The following is a 17028-nucleotide window of genomic DNA, read 5'->3' on the forward strand; positions in this document are numbered from 1 at the left end:
ATTTAGCAGCAGGTGCTCAAATTAACTTGATACTTTTAATAAGGTAGAATAATGTTTCGCATAAGGATTTTAACAAAAATTCCAAATATTATCTGACTACACTTATCACAGAACACAAATTCTAAATAATTAGTTCCTAAACTGTTAGTGGTGTTGCACTGATTTTTTTCCTCAGGTACACGTGAAAACTTGTATATTTGTTTTAATCTAACCTATGTGTCTTTATTTTTCCTTTACATTAGTTGAATGGTACAGAGAGAACTTTCACAACTGGAAAAATGTAGAGAAAGCTTTGGAGCCCTTCCCTGTGACACAACCTTTTATGCATATTGATATATCATAGAATAGAAGGAAGAACATGAAGAAAATTCTACCTCGGGATCATTTTGTCAACTTAAACCTGCAATCAAGTGACCAACCTACAGTAGTTTCATCTACGTGGAGAATTGTGCTTAATTTAATTAAAAATCAGAAGGATTTTAAGAACTTTTTCACGCTTGATTCTTTTATTATAATGTTAATATATTTAAACGTCAGCTTTCAGTGCAATATTAAATCTTTTTATAGGAATTTAAAATAAGGAATTCATGTGGATGAAGATTTTTATAACACTAAATTGATACAGTTATTAAACTGTTTTGTTCACTTTCAATGAAAATGACTTTTTAGTTCAGAAATTTCATATGTACTAGTAGATCATTTTTATAATGTATAATAAACTGTTTCCATCATATGATGGCTTAAATTTCTAGTCAGGTATTCAGTGACTGTGTAAAGAAAGTGTTTAATCTACAAAGAGATATTGAATCATAACAGTTGGAGAAGGGGTCCTGTATGGTCAATGTCCCATTTCCCTGCCAGTGCAGTATTTGTCTTTTGTTGATGCTAGTTCATAGTCGATGCTAAAAGCTGTAAAAGGAAGTGTTTTTAATTTCTCTTGGGGGAGTACTCTTATCCAAAAATATTGGGAGAATATTGTTATCCTATCTTTCAGAAAAAAGTTTTTATTTTTCACTGATTTTTACTGTCTGTTAAGATCCCTCAAATTATCTTGCCACAGCCATGTCTTGCTTTGTTACTACTTTCCACTCAGAATTCTTTTCTCCTTGATGTTTACAATTGTAATGTTTAGAGGAAATGAAATGTTGTTTGATACAGTATTTCATTTGTTACAGTATTTCAAATGCTCTTAACTGCCTGTAAGTGAAGAATATTCTTGCTTTTACCCATAGGGATAAAAGCTAAAAAAACTTGTTTCATCAATAGATCATTATCTTATCACTGTTAGTAACATTTTCCTGTAAGGCTCACTTTGTTTAAAATTAAAGAAAAATATGTGCACTGTTCATGTACAATTCAATGTCAACTCAAACTCTGTGAAAAGGGCTAATACGTTTTTGAGAGTTGACTATGAACCTAATATTCTTGTGGAACTTGTCTGTCTCTGTCTAAGGTGAAATCATTTACACCAACTGGTGGCCTGTGAGCTGTATGCAGCTGGTGAGGGGAGAATTTGTAGCCCCTGGGCTCCCACGCATGTACTGCTGCTCCACCCCATTGTTCCTGCAACAACAACTTAGGTCTCTGGGCTCTACCTCTGTCCTCCAGTTTCCATAGGGGGCAGGGCAGGGCAGTGGAGCTTGCCCTGCCAGGGAAGCCCACAGTGCTACTGTGGTGTGGTGGGAAAACTCATCTGGAGAGCTGAGGCCAGAACATGGTGTGGGTGAAAGGTGGGGGGTCTGGCATATGATGTGAGGGGGAATGGTGCTGATACATGGGTGAGATACAGCAGGTACCACAAATTGCTTAGAAGTTGGACATCCTGATCTAGACATGCTTATGTGCCTATCCTTGCACAGTTAATGTAAAAAACCATTTCTAAGTCTTAACTCAGTTGTCATGAAGCTACACTTGAAAACACTAAGTACACAATATTATTTCTGGCAGTAACTAAAAGTGTGACTAAATAGAGATATCACTTGTTAATTTGAACTGAAAATGTGGTTTATAAACAACTTTCATGACTTTGGTATAACAGTGTATGAAATAAGCCAGAGTTCTCACATAATTCACATTCATTTTTGCATGTTGACTGCAGAGCTGCAGTAGCCTTTATAATGCAATCCCAGATCCTTTGGCTCTGTAATCACCGCTACTCTGAGAATCTTAAATGTAAGGCTGGAAAGTACCTGAGTAGGTCATCTAGTCAGTTTCCTGCTGAGGTATGTTCAAGAATTTCTGCACATTCCCATTTCTCTAAGTTGTTCCTGACCTCTGAACTGAATATACTACAAAGAAATACTGCATCAACAATCTGCTTATTTTAAGATCTATTTAAAACCTGTCTACCTTGACATGTATTCCTTCCAGTTTGTGCTATACTTCTGATTGCAACGTCTGGACTAGTCTAATACTAGGGCTTTACCTGATGCTTTTGTAGGTTGTATTTTACTTCTGGTGTTAAAGGTAGTTCAGTATTGACCTACTCAGTGATGCAAGTGCTATGATTTAGAGCCCATTGTAACTGAAGTTGTGATCACTTATTTCTTAAAGATCTGTGATGCTTACAGAAGTAGAGGTGTGTATTTTTTGAGTTTGTCAGGCTGCCTAGTACCAGTTTGAAGTTGATCCATGTTGAGGGCTGTAAAAAACAGCATAAAGTGGCCACCCATGACCTGCTAGGCTTTGAGTTCATGAGACCCTTTTGACTGGTCTAATGCTGCAGAGTTTTCTAAGGAGCTAGGAGTATTTTCTTACTTGCAACTATCTCCAGGATCAGTAGGAGCACCTCCAAAGTAGACATGGGGGAGGAGAGATGTGTAGTTGGGGAGCTGCTGATACTGGGGAAAGTTGGAATGGGTCTACTTTTGGCTCTTAGAAGGAGCTTATTTTGGCTCGAGATTTGAAAATCTGAAAAATGCTTTTGAGACGTGATTAGAACTGTTCATACCATGGGCATGTTAGCTCAGGAATCCAGTGCTAACTTTAATGTTTCATAGTAGGTAGGGTCGGACAAACATTGTATTTCTGTGTTCAAAAACAATGGCGCTCCACTATTTCCCTGCAGATTATTTATTTAAATTTTGCTGCTAGATGGGCAATTGCCCCTTCATAGGAGCATCCATCTTTGAAATTTAAGTAGATGTGAAAGCTCAGTGCATGCCACAGCATATAGAACTAAAATGGGGGGGAGAGAGAGAGGGGTACTTAAGAACAGGTAGCAGACATGCAGCAGGAGAACAGCCAAGGTCTTTTGGTCTTTTGGGGGCCTAGAAAGCCACATTTGTTCACATGCAGTGCAAGGAGAGCTCTGCATGGCTTGAGGCTAAGGAGTCGTTTAAAGGTAAAAGAACCTCAAGGAGTTGGCGTTTAGGAGGATACTTGAGATATTTCAAGAGCCTGCAGGCTTGCTACCCAGTGTGTTTGATGCAAATATTGTAAACCCCAGTGGAGGAAAAAAGGAGTCCCACCTTCCTATCTCTATTTGGACTCCCTCCCTTCCCCTCCTTCCAAGGCATGCACAGACTTTTCTGATAGATGAGATGATGGGAGCTGGGAGCCATCTGACTAGGTAGATGGTGAGGATGGCAAAACTTTAAAGTGCAATGCTGAGCTGTAGGTGGTGCTAAGAACAGGAATTGTATGCACACTACAGATAGTTAGCAATGAGGAAAGGGAGGCATTGAAGACAGGCTTGGTCCATGGTGCAGGCAATACAGAGCTGAGAAGATATGTGTGTGTGCCTTTAATTTGCAATGTGGAAGAAGGATTTGAGAGCTGCTGTACATTCTCCAGCATTGGAGCTCTGTAATCCATGCCTTTAGCACCCTATTCTCAGCATCTAGTAGCTGAAGAGCAAAGAGGAAACTTTCTTACAGGTACCGTCCCTCCACAGTTTGTTTTTTTTCCTCAAGCATGCTTCTGTTCCTATATGCACTCAAAAAAAAAAAAATCGCACTCAAAATTTTCATTAATGACATTTCATTAATGAAAATGTTGAGTGTGAATTCCGTAGATTCCCATACCTTTGCAAATGTGATTTGGGTATGATGATAATTCTTACCACATCAGGCAGTGTCCTGCTGAAATACACAATGAGAATCTGTACCTACTATGTCCTGAACCAGAAACAGCGTAACACTGTTTTTGTGTTGCTGTGGCTAGGCTAATTTGACACTCCTGCTGATTTTACAGTGTTGGAAAAACCATAAACCATAATGTAATTCTAGATCCCTAGCCCTTCCCTTGAAAGGCTGCCAATAGAAAGCACTGTGAACTACTTTAATCTTCTTTCTTATTAAACCAGCCATTTTCTTTGTGCCCATCAGGTCCTAAGTTCAGCACTTCTTTTCACGCACTGACAATATTTTATGTGGTATCATCGATAAAGGGCAGAGTTAGTTCTGAATTTTAACGCTTATGTTACACAAAAAGGCTGAGGGGAAGAGGCAAGTTTCCATGGCTACCTTTGCTACAAATAAGTGTTTTTAACTTGAGACAAACTGTCTCATCTTGCCTAAAATTTTAATTTTTTTTCATGAGGATTTCAATTAGTAATTACTCTTCTTCAGGCTTTTACTTTGATTTTAAGAACACACATCTTTCATAGTGAAGACAAAGTGCCAGAAAATGTGTCTATGCTTGATTTTTTGTTTGTTATTTTTTCAAATTGAGTTCCTTTGCAGTTTAATACTAGTCTGGACCTTTCGCAAACATTTAGCACAGGAGAAATATTTAGCCTCAAGCTAAAATAAACTTCTGTTTATTTCCTGGGGAAAAAAAGTTTGTGGGGTGTTCAGAATAGCACATCAGATGATTGAGTTAATTGGAAATCAAGTATAGACAGACCTAGGGAGACTTCCCTTAGATTAGGAATCAAGTGAGGCAGAGTTCAGGTTGTGCTGGGGAATCACCTTGTAACTTTTTTCCAATGTTCATGTTTTGGGAAGAACATAGGAAGTAAAGGACTCTGGGTATCAACAGCTCATCACCTTTTTGCATGTGTATTGCTAAATAGATAACATTTTAAAATAATCTATTAGTACAATTTTGTAATCCAACACTTTGAAGAATAGATTTTATTTTTGGTTCTATTAAATAGCTTTATTTAACACACAATTTACTGGTACTATTCCAGTTTCTAAACTGTCCCTAGATAATGTATTTCAAAAATGGAAATAGTAGTTCATCCTTTTCTTTAGCAACCAACAGTTTTAGAGCATTAAGATACTTTAAGATGTTTTGTCAAGTAGTACAAAATGTTATTTGTTCTCACTGTAGCTACTCCTGAAAGTGGGATTTTAAGTGTTCAAAATGTAATGCATTTCTGTTAAATAGAAGTATCAGGTCAGGCTGGGGAGATGGTAACATTCCTAATGTAAAATGTTTATAAACTTACTTTGGAAGGTAAAATAGATTATCATAATAACAGATTATTAGGTGACTCTTCAAATAAGGACTGGAAGTAGGGATGATCTGATGTGTTGTATAAATTGTGCTCATCTCATTACCACATTTTACAGGTGCCCTAAACATAGGGCTTGTTACTAACTATGGCAACATATCAGTTATGCTAGTAATGTTACTGAAACTAACAGGACTTTCAGAGGTGCTTAAGTGACTTTCAGTATAGCTTATGCTTCTAAGTCACATAGCTTTTCAAAAAACAACCCTTAAAACTGGTTCCTGCCCTCATTGACATGCTGTTCCCACTCAATTTTCATATTTCTCTTTCTTCTTTTATCCTTAGCTACTCGGATACACCAGGTCAGGTTGCCCTGACAAGCAAATGTCCTGGGAGGAATTGTCCTTTAAAGGAAAAGTCCTTGGAGGAATATTTTATTTTACCATTAGCACAGCTGCTTCTACTGTGGAAGGAATAAGATAAATGGTTCCCCAGTGAACTGCTGGTATAAAGAGACGTGACAGTATCTGTTGTAATTCACCAAATATTGCTACAAAAAGTTACAAAATAGCATTTCAGCAGAGAATTGAAAGGTACTGACATAAAGCAAAGTGGAACAAGGCAACCTTTCAATCCATTTTTCAAAGTTCTTGCTATTCCTATTGCAAGACAAGTTGAAATTGTAGCAATAAATATTGCACAAAGAAAGTTAATATGCACAGCATTTCAATCAGTGAGGGCTCCTTTGAGAGGGCTGATGTTCTTGTTAGTAAAGAAATGCAATGAGATTTGGGTTCTATTCCAAACTCTGCCACAGACTTCCAGTGTGACCTTGGATAAGGTCTCTATCTATGCCTCAGTTTACCTGTAAATGATGACATTCATGTTGTTTTTCCTCCATGTTTTGTCTGTCCTATTTTGATTACAAGTTCTTCATCGTAGGGTCTGTCCCTAATTATAGTTGTCCAGTACACAGCACTAGAGGGCCCTAGGCTTGGATGTGATTCCTTTGCAGTATTGCAATACACAAAAGACAGCCACTGGCTTTGCATATCCTAAGTGAATACAGTACATTCTTTACTAGTTCTGGATTTCAAGTTCATTTCCATTCTGATAAGGAATGAAAACCAAACAGACTTAACATTACCAGTTAATTTTTTAAACTTTAGATAAAACTGAAATATTTCATGATGATTTAAATAATTTTATTTCATTTTCAATGTAAAAAATTGAAATAAAAGTTGTTTTGAGATGAGACATCCACTTGTTTTATTTTGAAAACCTTCTAGTTAACTTTCTCAATGCTTGATTCTCTTTTTAGCTTTTGATGAGCTGAATCTTTCTGCCAGAAAATATTTCTGATGAAAATATTCCAGTTATTTATCCTGTGCTAGGAACTCTGAACTCTACTGTGCCTAACTGAATTTACTTCTCTGTCAGTTCTGTAAATCCAATCTCCAAAGTTACCAGGAGCCACTGCTTGTAGCAAAACCAAGGTTAGCCGTTAGCCTTTGGCAGCACTGGTTCTCTCAGTGATAGGTGAGAAAGTTAATGCAAATACTTTTTAACTTTTATGGATGTGGTCACATGTTTTAAAGTTTAACTACTACCAATAATATAAGCCTACATCAGCTGGATCACTAGAAGAAATTCCCTGGCTGAGTATGCACCACCTATGAACAAGCCAGTCATTATTGGGTACAATAAAATTGTAAGATGAAGGTGATTTTTCTTAGGAAGAATCATAAAAGGAATGTGACACTAGCATTTGGGCTGTGCCATAAATTATTGCTATACCTTTCCACTACATAAAATTATAGAGTTTTTAATTTTTGCCTCTTCCCAAATGAAATCTTTTACCTGTGTTTTTTTGTTCTGAAAATGTCATCAACATTTCCACTTCTGAGAGTATCTCGTACCCAAAGCTGCTACCTGCAGTATGCCAAGGAAAGCAGTGGACAGCTGCAGAACTCCCAGAGGTGGCAGAACTTGAGAAAGCTGATGCTTGGTTTAGTGCTAGAAAAGATTTGCATTTGGTTAAAAGTCACCAAATATTCCTCTTCTGAGCTGTTTGGGGAATGGGTGCAGATGTATTGCTTCCTTTAGCCTGCTCCAGAAGTAAAATCACGATTGTGAAGCCTTTGGTGGCCAGTAGCCACAGAAAGACCTTTCTGTCTCTGCCAGCTCTCACTTCAGTAAAAATCTACTGTCCCAAAAAGTGCATGTCTGTAAGCACAATTTATCCCTGTGGGACCGCCATTCTTGGATGCATACTCTTTCTCTTGTCCCTCATTCTTGGTAAGGCAAATACTATTAAATCTTACAAATGATGCTCCAAAATCTACTTTGCATTTTCCAGTACAACTCTTAGCAGGATCCTTCCCTTTAGGATATACAAACTAATTGCAAGTGGAAAAAGGGGCTTAAGAGGACAAAAACAAAGGAGTATGTATGGCTATAGGAAGGATAGCACAACTTGCTTGCAGGTTTAGTGCTTAGCCTAGTGAAAGAAAGTTGATCTTATATTTAAATATTCAGTGTAATGTCCTATCTGCAAGATGCCATGTAATACTCAGTCATCAATGCACAAGGTTCCTTCTTGGGATCTTCCTTCCTCTGTTATGTGCATCTCCAGCAATGGCTTTTATCTCTAGGCATCTTGCTTGCTATTAAAAAGAATGTGGTTTCTGACGGCTGAATCAGCCAAACAAGTGGGTAGTAGGTGATCTCTTACAAGCTGGTCTTCCTCCCTAAACATGAAGAGAAATATAAATAGGGGAGTCTCTGACAAGTAATTCCCTCTGGAATACTATGAGCTACATGGGGGGGAATCTAGGATTCTGAGAAGGGGAGTGCAGCTAGTCTGGTGCGTTGTTGTATACAACACAATACATATTTCTCTCCAGGTGAAAAGAAACTAAAAGAGCTTCTAATGTGATAGGAGCATAGAGCTGTATATTATTCAGTTTCAGATCAAAGCAAAAACAAACATAACTTTACTAAAATGTGCATTAATTTGCTTTATTATACATTTTGTCTTATAAGATGACTATTTGGTTCTTTTTTTATCATAACCAAAAGACTGAAATCCCCCACTCCCAGCACCCTTTTCATAATCACACTTTGAGGACCAGCTGGCCATCTTCTAGTTCTCCTCCACCTGGATGGCCCAGACTGATACACATTCCTCAGTGGAAATAGCTGGCACTTGACTTGAAGTCTCAGATGGATGGAAGCCTGGGATGAACAGCAGGCTAGGTGCCCAGAAGAAGTGAATTGCTTTTGGCCCAGCTGAAACAGACCAAGGATGTGAGCTTGTAGATGCACTGATTGCATGTCGCTGTTGAGTGCATGTCACTGTATCAGCGACTGCATATCATCACTGGCAGGGATCCTGGTTTTCTCTGATTAACACCCTCTCCCCAATTTTCAGATTAAAGTAGTAACCCAAAATCCACATTTTTCTCTGACCAAAATGGAACACCACTAATACATACATTATATATATTTATAATCTATATATAATCTATGTATTAGTGGTGTTTCATTTTGATGTGAATTAATGTGGATATTGGGTTACTTTTTTAAATCTGAAAATTGGGGATTTTTTAAGTTGGAGAAAACCAGGTCATCAGTTCTCAAAAACCCATGTTGTTAGCATACACTCACTGTCTGAGCAGGAACAATGGCTGTGGCTGAGGCCGATGAAAGAGGAAGGCCTGTTAGACATCACTATAGCACGCACAGCAATGGCCCAATGGCTAGAGCATGCAACATTTCAGAGAGGGCAGCTCGTAGTGGGCATGCAGGCAGCCCTGATTCATCTTCAGGATGTCCCAGTACAGGAGCTAAATGATGGAGGTGAAGAAGGGCCCAGCCAAAAACTACTCAAGTCTGGAGTAAGAGGTCATGGTTGGCTCAATCAGAGGCTTTCTCTTGATTCAGAGAGAGGAGATTGATGTTCAACACAAAGAGCTGCATGGCTGTTTACAAAGTGCGACTATGCAAAAGGTGATGGGAGTGAGGGATTTAAGATCAAGTGATGAATGCAAATCTGTCTAGCTATTCATCCACCAGAGCCATAGTGTGGCAGGTCCGTGCCCTGGGCAGCACCAGCTCCTGCACTAATTGTGGCAGCACAGTCAGCTGCCACTACAGCAGTAGCTACTTTTGTGACCCCCTACAAAGGCTGTACCTGGGGATGCTGCCCCTGTCACCCCCCCCACCCCAGTTACAATACTCAATCATCCAGCAATCCATCTATCTATGTATCTATCTACCTAAAGTGTTGGATTAATAAATAATCTATTAGTACAATTTTTATCTCATCTATTTAGCAATACACATGCAAAAAAGGTGGTAAGCTGCTAGAGTTCTCTATTTCTTATGTTCTTCCCAAAATTCAAATGTCGGAAAAAACAGTTACAAGGCCCCAACATAACCTAAATGAACTCTGCCTCACTTGATTCCTAATTGAAGAAAAGTCTCCCTAGGTCTGTCTATACTCCATTGCCAATGAACTCAATCCACTCATCCTAGCCTGGAGACCCCCACAAACATTTTTTTCAGGAAACAAACTTTTTTCAGAAGTCTGTCTGCCCAAATAAACTTGCTGGGAATTTCTGGTTTTTTTTTTTAACCCTTTGCAGTAAATAACATTGTTTAATAGAAACTGGCTTATAAAAACTACCCCTTCATTTTATTTATACATTCTGCATCCATCTCAAAATAATGAGAACTGTCCAGTAACATGCTTTATATACCCTTTAAAATTTTTTTTTTTACCCAAGGTCTTTTATGTGGTTTTGTTTCAAATTATCCCATCGCAACAAAGTGGAGATGATTATGCTTTTATTATTTCTCGTTTATATTTAATATTCTTTCCTATAACATCCCTGCACGGCAACAGGTACCTAACAGATGCTGTGCTCATCATAGAGAAGCAGTGAATCTCTCCTGAGTTAACATATTGCTACTTAATACCACGCGGTGGCTGAGCTGCACGTGGGCTGTGAGGGGGGGCGGTTCTATGAGCATTTTCTGACAGAAAAGAACGACGGGGGTGAGGGCTGGGCAGCTGCACTGAGGGCAGTGACATTGAAGGCTTTCTAGACGTCAGTAAGACTTTTGCCACCGCAGCCGAAATAGCTCAGTTGGGAGAGCGTTAGACTGAAGATCTAAAGGTCCCTGGTTCGATCCCGGGTTTCGGCAGAACCTTTTCTTTCCTCACTTTCCCTCTGATTTCTGCCGGTGACTGTTGCCTTCGCCCCATGGAGCCCGCGGAGCCGCCGAGCCGCCCCCCGCCCTGGTACGGCTGGGGCTGCCGCCTGCCCCCACCCGCGCGCCGCCCGTCTCCTGCGGCAGGGGCGTCCCCAGGTCCCTCGCGCGGCGCCCGGCCCCTGCGGACACCCAGTGCAGACGATAAACGTACATGTGTGTATGTGTATCTACGTACGTGTATGTAGATATAGTCTCGCCCTCGGTATATATATATATATGTGTGTGTGTGTGTGAACACGTGTGGTATGTATGTTGTATGTGTGCATTTGTATAAACTTGTATATTTAATGGTGTGTGTGTGAACGCACGTATACATACATATATACATACATACATACATACATGCACACACACACCATTAAATATACGTTCCTATACGCTCCCCAATAAATGTATAAGTTCCTACACACACACACACACACACACACACACACACACACACATATATATATACATACCATTAAATGTATAATTTTCTATACATATGCACAAACATATACACACCATTAAATATATAAGTTCCTATACACACACACATGCATGCACACACGCACACACATATACACACACATATGCATGTGTATATATGTATACACGCACACAAACACCATTAAATATATGTTCCTATATGCCCCCATTAAATGTATAAGTTCCTACACACACACACACACATACACACATATATATACACACCATTAAATGTATAATTTTCTATACACATGCACAAACACACATATATACACACCATTAAATATATAAGTTCCTATACACACACACATGCACACACACACACACACACACACACACATATATACACACCATTAAATGTAGAAGTTCCTATACACACGCACACGCATGCACACACACACATATACACATCATTAAATATTTTAGTTCCTATACACACACACGCGTGCACATACACAGACACACACACACATACAGAAATTCCCTGACTGAGTATGCACCACCTACGAACAAGCCAGCCATTATCAGGTGCAATACAATTGTAAGATGAAGGTGATTTTTCTTAGGAAGAAGCAGAAAAGGAATGTGACACTTTAGCATTTGGGCTGTGCCATAAATTATACACCATTAAATGTATAAGTTCCTATAAGCATGTGCGCGCGCGCACCCCCCCCCCCCCCCCCCATTATGGGAACCATATATATATGGGAGCTTATATATTTTCTGCCTGGGAACTGTTCCCTTCTCCCAAATGCTGCTGGTGGAGCAGCCAAGCCAGTGCTCACCCTTTCACAGCTAGTGTAGGAAGGGGTACTGAAGGCCTGCCCTCAGCGTCTGCAGGGGCTGAGCGCTGCCTGGGTGAAGATGGTCAGGCCACGTGTGTTTGTATTTGTGGGGGGTGCCTATGCCCCAGAAAGGGACATGCACAGGGCTGCACCCCAAAGGGATCATTGAAGAGGTGACTGTTTTTATATATTTGTATTTAATGGCCACCTCTTCATCCTGGTGTCCTGCCACCTCGCCTTGCTGGCTGTTTCCTGGCCTTCTGGGTCTAGTGATGACCAAGGATCCTGGTTTTCACTGATTTAAAACAAATCCCCAATTTTTGGATTAAAAAAAGTAACCCCAAATCCCCTTATTTTTTTATTAAAATGAAACACCACTAATCATTTCATTTTAATCATGGAAAAGTGTGGATTTGGGGTTACTTTTTTAAATCTGAAAGTTGGGGATTTTTTTATCACAGAAAACCAGGATCCTTGCTTATCACATGGACTCTATCAGGCTAAAAACAGAGGACAGATTTGTCCACAACCTGGGGGGATGAAAGGGAGGGGAGGAGGTATGCCTCTGAGCATGGAGGGGAAGCGGGGGATGCATACCTACTTTGGGAACTTAAAAAAGTCCCCAAAGGCTCCTGAAGCATGGGTTTCCCACACTGGTGGGTTGTGGGGAGGGGGGAAAGGAAAGGAGGCTGAGAGCTGGGGTACAGCCAACCCTGCAGTGTAGGTGGCTGCTCCCCCACCCTCTTTGCCAAATCTTGGATTGGCCTCTGCTGCATAGTATCCAAATTAATATTTTGCTCCCAGGGACACTCAAGGTTAATTTGAGGTAGCTGCTATTCCATCTGCATGTGTGAATAATTGTTCCTGGCATGTTTTAATGGAAGTCAAATCCTAGGAAAATTATCCCCAGATTAAACCTTGAAATGCATCCTCTGTTTTTAGCCTCAAGCTCCCCTGATCTCTAAAGTGGATCCAGGGGTATGGAAATCTCAGCTTGACGTAGGGCCATAGTTCTTCTGAGCTCAGAGCTCATAGCCTTTTGAAGGAGAATTTAGGATAAGATTCTGTCACTCCACAGTCCACCCATGAAAATGACTGTGGGACCCACATTCTTCAGTGTTGGATGACTCTGCATGTAGCAGGGTTGCCAACCCAAGACAGTTTTATATATTGACAACCAAGCTTTTTGACTGACATATGTTTTACACAATGTAAATATAACCCTCCTGCCAGGTCCAGGTCTTGTTCAGATTGAGAGGCTTAACGCCAAGCATAGTAAAAAAAGTTTGGTTGTTGGTAAAAAGTTTGCAAGTTATCAGTAAAGAAAAATGTCTTAGGTTGGCAACCCTGTTAGACTGCAGCAATGGTTTTACACCAAGCTATCCTTAACCCAAGGGTCCCCTACTCACCCACATGCTCCCAATCACACTCTTCACTGTGCTGACCCCTCACCTCCCTAGCCTTATCTCCAACAGATTAGCCCTTCTCCCCCATGTCCCAGCATGGATGTGTGAAGAAGGACCACTGTCTGCCTACCTGTGAGTTGAGCAATGTTACAGGCAGGTAACTGGAAGTAGCAGTAGCAGCAGCACATGGCTGAGGGTGGAGGGGGATGAAGCTATAGAGGCTCCCATTGGCTATAAAGCCCTGAGAGAATGCTCCCTGCATGGTGCTGAACTCTTGCTTGGGCACCAAGTGGTGATGCTCAGCTCTCTCTGTCCATCAGTGTTTGCCTCCAGACTCTTTCTGACAATAAAAAATTCAATAAAGCTCACAGTTGCTTAGTTTTCTCATTTTTATGGACTTAATGGATAGGCATCTTTAGCCTGTTTCTATTTTTACAGCTAAAAGTTACTGACAGTAAATTTCATGACAGGTATCAAAGACCCTTCAGGTATTTGAAGACTGCTCTGAAATCCCTCTTCTCCAAATCTAATAATCCCAGTTTTTTCAACCAGCCCTCGTAAGTCATGGTTTCAAGGCTTCTAATCATTTTTGTTGCTGTCTGCTGTTTATGGACAGTTGGCAACCCTGTTATGAAGGTAGGTCCAATATAGTTTTTCAGGGACTAAAGCAGGGAGGAATAGAATTACACTGAGACACTTAAATCCACTTAGATGTCTAATAGATTAAATAGAATCTGGACTTTAATGTCTGTCTTCCACAAAAGTGGAACAGAAGAGGACTTTCTGGGATCTTTATGGGGTAGTGGCAATTCTGGGTTATCCAGCCACTGAGTCACTTCGCTGTGCAACCAAATTTGCCATTCTGCCACCAGCATCACACAACATCCTTAAGGTTGGCAGAACAGGTGACCCCGTGTGGTAGTTTTAAGGCCAGCTAATGTGAAAGCATGAATGAATACCTCCATTGACAAGCAACAAAAACAGATTAACATACCACCAACAGCAAGAACATTTAATCCGAGTATCCACCATTCAGGTCCTGCCATCATGTGGTTGGTCGGTGGAAACACATCTAAAAAAGAAAGGTGTTAAAAATTACTGATTAAGAAAACAGCTTTAATTGTGGGACATGAACCCACTTGAATTGCCCATCTTTCTTGATGCGATAGACCAAAGGACTAAGATGCTCCACTATGGAATAAGGACCTGTACATTTAGGCTCCAAAGCATGGGTCTTTTTACCTAATTTTAGGTACATAACTTGGTCTCCTGCATCCCATGTTGGGAGCTGTGATACAGCCTTTAACTGGGTCCTTGAGCTCATCTTTTCGATGGCTTGATTTATTCTATATTACAGAATATAATTGTCTTCTTGTAGTTGCTTTAACCACTGAAAATAATCATATTGTGTGATTTTGGGGGTTTTGGTGAGTTGTCCGATGCATTCGGGATCTATTATTAATGTCATTGAATGTCCAATTAATACCTGATATGGTTGAATCTCTATCTGCAATCTGTCACTACTGTGAATTGCTGCTAGAATTAGTGGCAGTCTGTCAAGCCAATCTTTACCTGGTTAAATACCTTTCTCAAAGCTTCTTGGTAGTCTGATCCATTTGTTCCACTTGTCCTGAAGATTGTGGGTTATATGGAATATGAAATTTTTGGGTAATTCCTAAAGCCTGCAGCATCATTGTGAAATTCTCCCCCACGAAGGCTCCCCTGTTATCAGAGTTGATGATCTTCAGGGTACCGAATCTACACATCACTTCATTAAAAAGTTTCTTGGTTGCTGTGTGTGTACTATTGTTTTTAGTTGGAAAAGCTTTTACCCATCCTGAAAACAAATCAGTGATTACTAAGAGATACTGAAATCCCTCCTTACTTCTTGGGAGTTTGTCAATGAAATCTATTTGCAACCCATGCCAGGGCCCAACTCTCCTTTGATGCATTAGGATGCTTGGTATGGTGGTCGAGCCTTATTCATAGCACATTGAATGCAGTTAGAAACCCAAGTTCTCACATCTTCTTTCATCCCTTCCCACTCAGTCACTTGTTTCAATCTTTTTAGGGTCCCTTCCACCCCTTTGTGCATGAATTGATGTGCTACATTAATTAACTATTGTTTCTCTATTTTTCCAGGGACCCATGTGTGAAACGAGTTGGTGTCAGCTGCTAGGCTGGTGGCATCAGGATGGATTTTATGTTTTCCCTGACTTCTGGTGAGAACTGATATTTCTGTCGTCTTATATTGTCGGGCTATTCCATCTGCCCGCCAATTCCATGTTGCTTCAAGATCCATACCTTTTGTATGGGCCTTTGCATGTTGGATTTTCAATTGGTTAGGATTTTTGAGAACCTAATCATAGATGCATTTCCATTCTGCCAGGTATGCTATCTCTTTTCCATCTGCTCCCTGTCATTCATTCCTGTTCCAGTAATGCATCCAATACTGTATCCCTTTTACACAGAAATCATTGTCTGCATAGATGTAAATATTCTGGGATGTTTCTCTATATTGCTTTAGGACTTGATAGATAGCATGTAGCTCCACATGCTGAGTGGAGCCCTGTTTAAGATATCCTTGGATTATTTCTTCCCCCCAAACTAATTGCTGCATACTTAGTGTATCGCTTGCCTTTAATCATCATAGAACTTTCATCTGTAAACCAGATGTGATTCTCTCACCCTCAAGTGTCCAATTATATGAGAGGGGGAGCTTCCATCAGGGCTATTCTTTGTTCCAGAGTAACCTCAGGGCAATCATGTTTTGCCCCTTTTTCAATTAAAGCATGGGTTAGCATGTCAGGTTTTGAAATGGTTTCAGCAGTGACTCCTCTACTAACTAGAATGAGGGTCCTTTGTGCCATACGGGTGCTTGAAACCTTCCCCCCCCCCCCCCCGCAAGTTTGTCAGATAACACATATTTGAGGGGGGGGGGGTGTGCTTTGAATTGTTATAGGAGCAATCCCAGTGAATGGTTCAAAGGATTGAATTGCCCACACGGCATCTAAGCACTCTCTTTCACAGGGGTCAAAATTTAATTTGGCCCCCTGTAGTTTTCATGACTCATACACTACTGGCACTAGCTTCTTTTCCTTGTTGTTCGGCAGCAGAGTAGCTGCTAATGCCACATCGTTGGCTGCCAAGCATATGGTGAATGGCTTAGTTTCATCAGGGAAGCAGAGGGCTGGGGCCATTAATGCTTTCTGCTTTAAGACTGTTAAAGCATTTTCCTGCTCTGGGCCCCATTCCCATTGATTCTTTTTCTTTAGCAATTTCCATAAGGGAAGTGTGATTTCTGCATATTTATATATGTGCAGTCTCAAAAAATTAAATCCACCTAATAAGACCCTTAAGGCATGAGTGTCCATTGGGGCTGGCATATCTATGAGTGCCCTAACCCTTCTCTGATCTCTTTGTCTTCCAGCATTTCCAATTACCATTCCCAAGTAATTTACAGATGTTTGGACCAGCTGAGCTTTCTCCAGGCTTACTTTAAATCCTGTCTCTTGAATAAGAGCTAGCACCCTTTCGGTTACTTGTTTAACTTGTTGCTCAGTTGGTCCAAAGATCAGAATGTCATCAGCATATGAAGACACTTGAGATCTATCTTGCAGATCTAGCTGATCCAGCATGCTCACTACATGATGGTGACAGATGGCAGGAGCATTGTGAAATCCCT

At 40.4% G+C, this 17028-nt stretch overlaps 2 protein-coding genes and 1 non-coding gene across 6 annotated transcripts in view; all 3 read left to right on the forward strand.

Annotated features, from left to right (window-relative positions):
• Positions 1–1346, forward strand: part of TGDS (TDP-glucose 4,6-dehydratase) — a 34041-nt gene extending 32695 nt beyond the window's left edge. For all 4 annotated transcript variants that reach the window (XM_014597005.3, XM_019486960.2, XM_006270181.4 and 1 more), the window contains one exon: positions 243–1346. In XM_014597005.3, the coding sequence (XP_014452491.1) occupies positions 243–343 (101 nt within the window). In that variant the 3' untranslated portion in view covers positions 344–1346. The remainder of the gene's footprint in view (positions 1–242) is intronic.
• Positions 1347–1438: 92 nt separating this feature from the next.
• The window catches only part of DCT (dopachrome tautomerase), a 78989-nt gene continuing 63399 nt past the window's right edge, over positions 1439–17028 (forward strand). Inside the window, exon 1 of the mRNA XM_006270182.3 lies at positions 1439–3878. The gene's annotated coding sequence lies outside the window, so the exon portion shown is untranslated. The remainder of the gene's footprint in view (positions 3879–17028) is intronic.
• Positions 10543–10615, forward strand: TRNAF-GAA (transfer RNA phenylalanine (anticodon GAA)). The gene has a single exon. It is a non-coding gene; the product is annotated as a tRNA-Phe (tRNA).

Source organism: Alligator mississippiensis, chromosome 1 (assembly GCF_030867095.1).
Source record: "Alligator mississippiensis isolate rAllMis1 chromosome 1, rAllMis1, whole genome shotgun sequence".
In the NCBI taxonomy this organism is placed as follows: domain Eukaryota; kingdom Metazoa; phylum Chordata; order Crocodylia; family Alligatoridae; genus Alligator; species Alligator mississippiensis.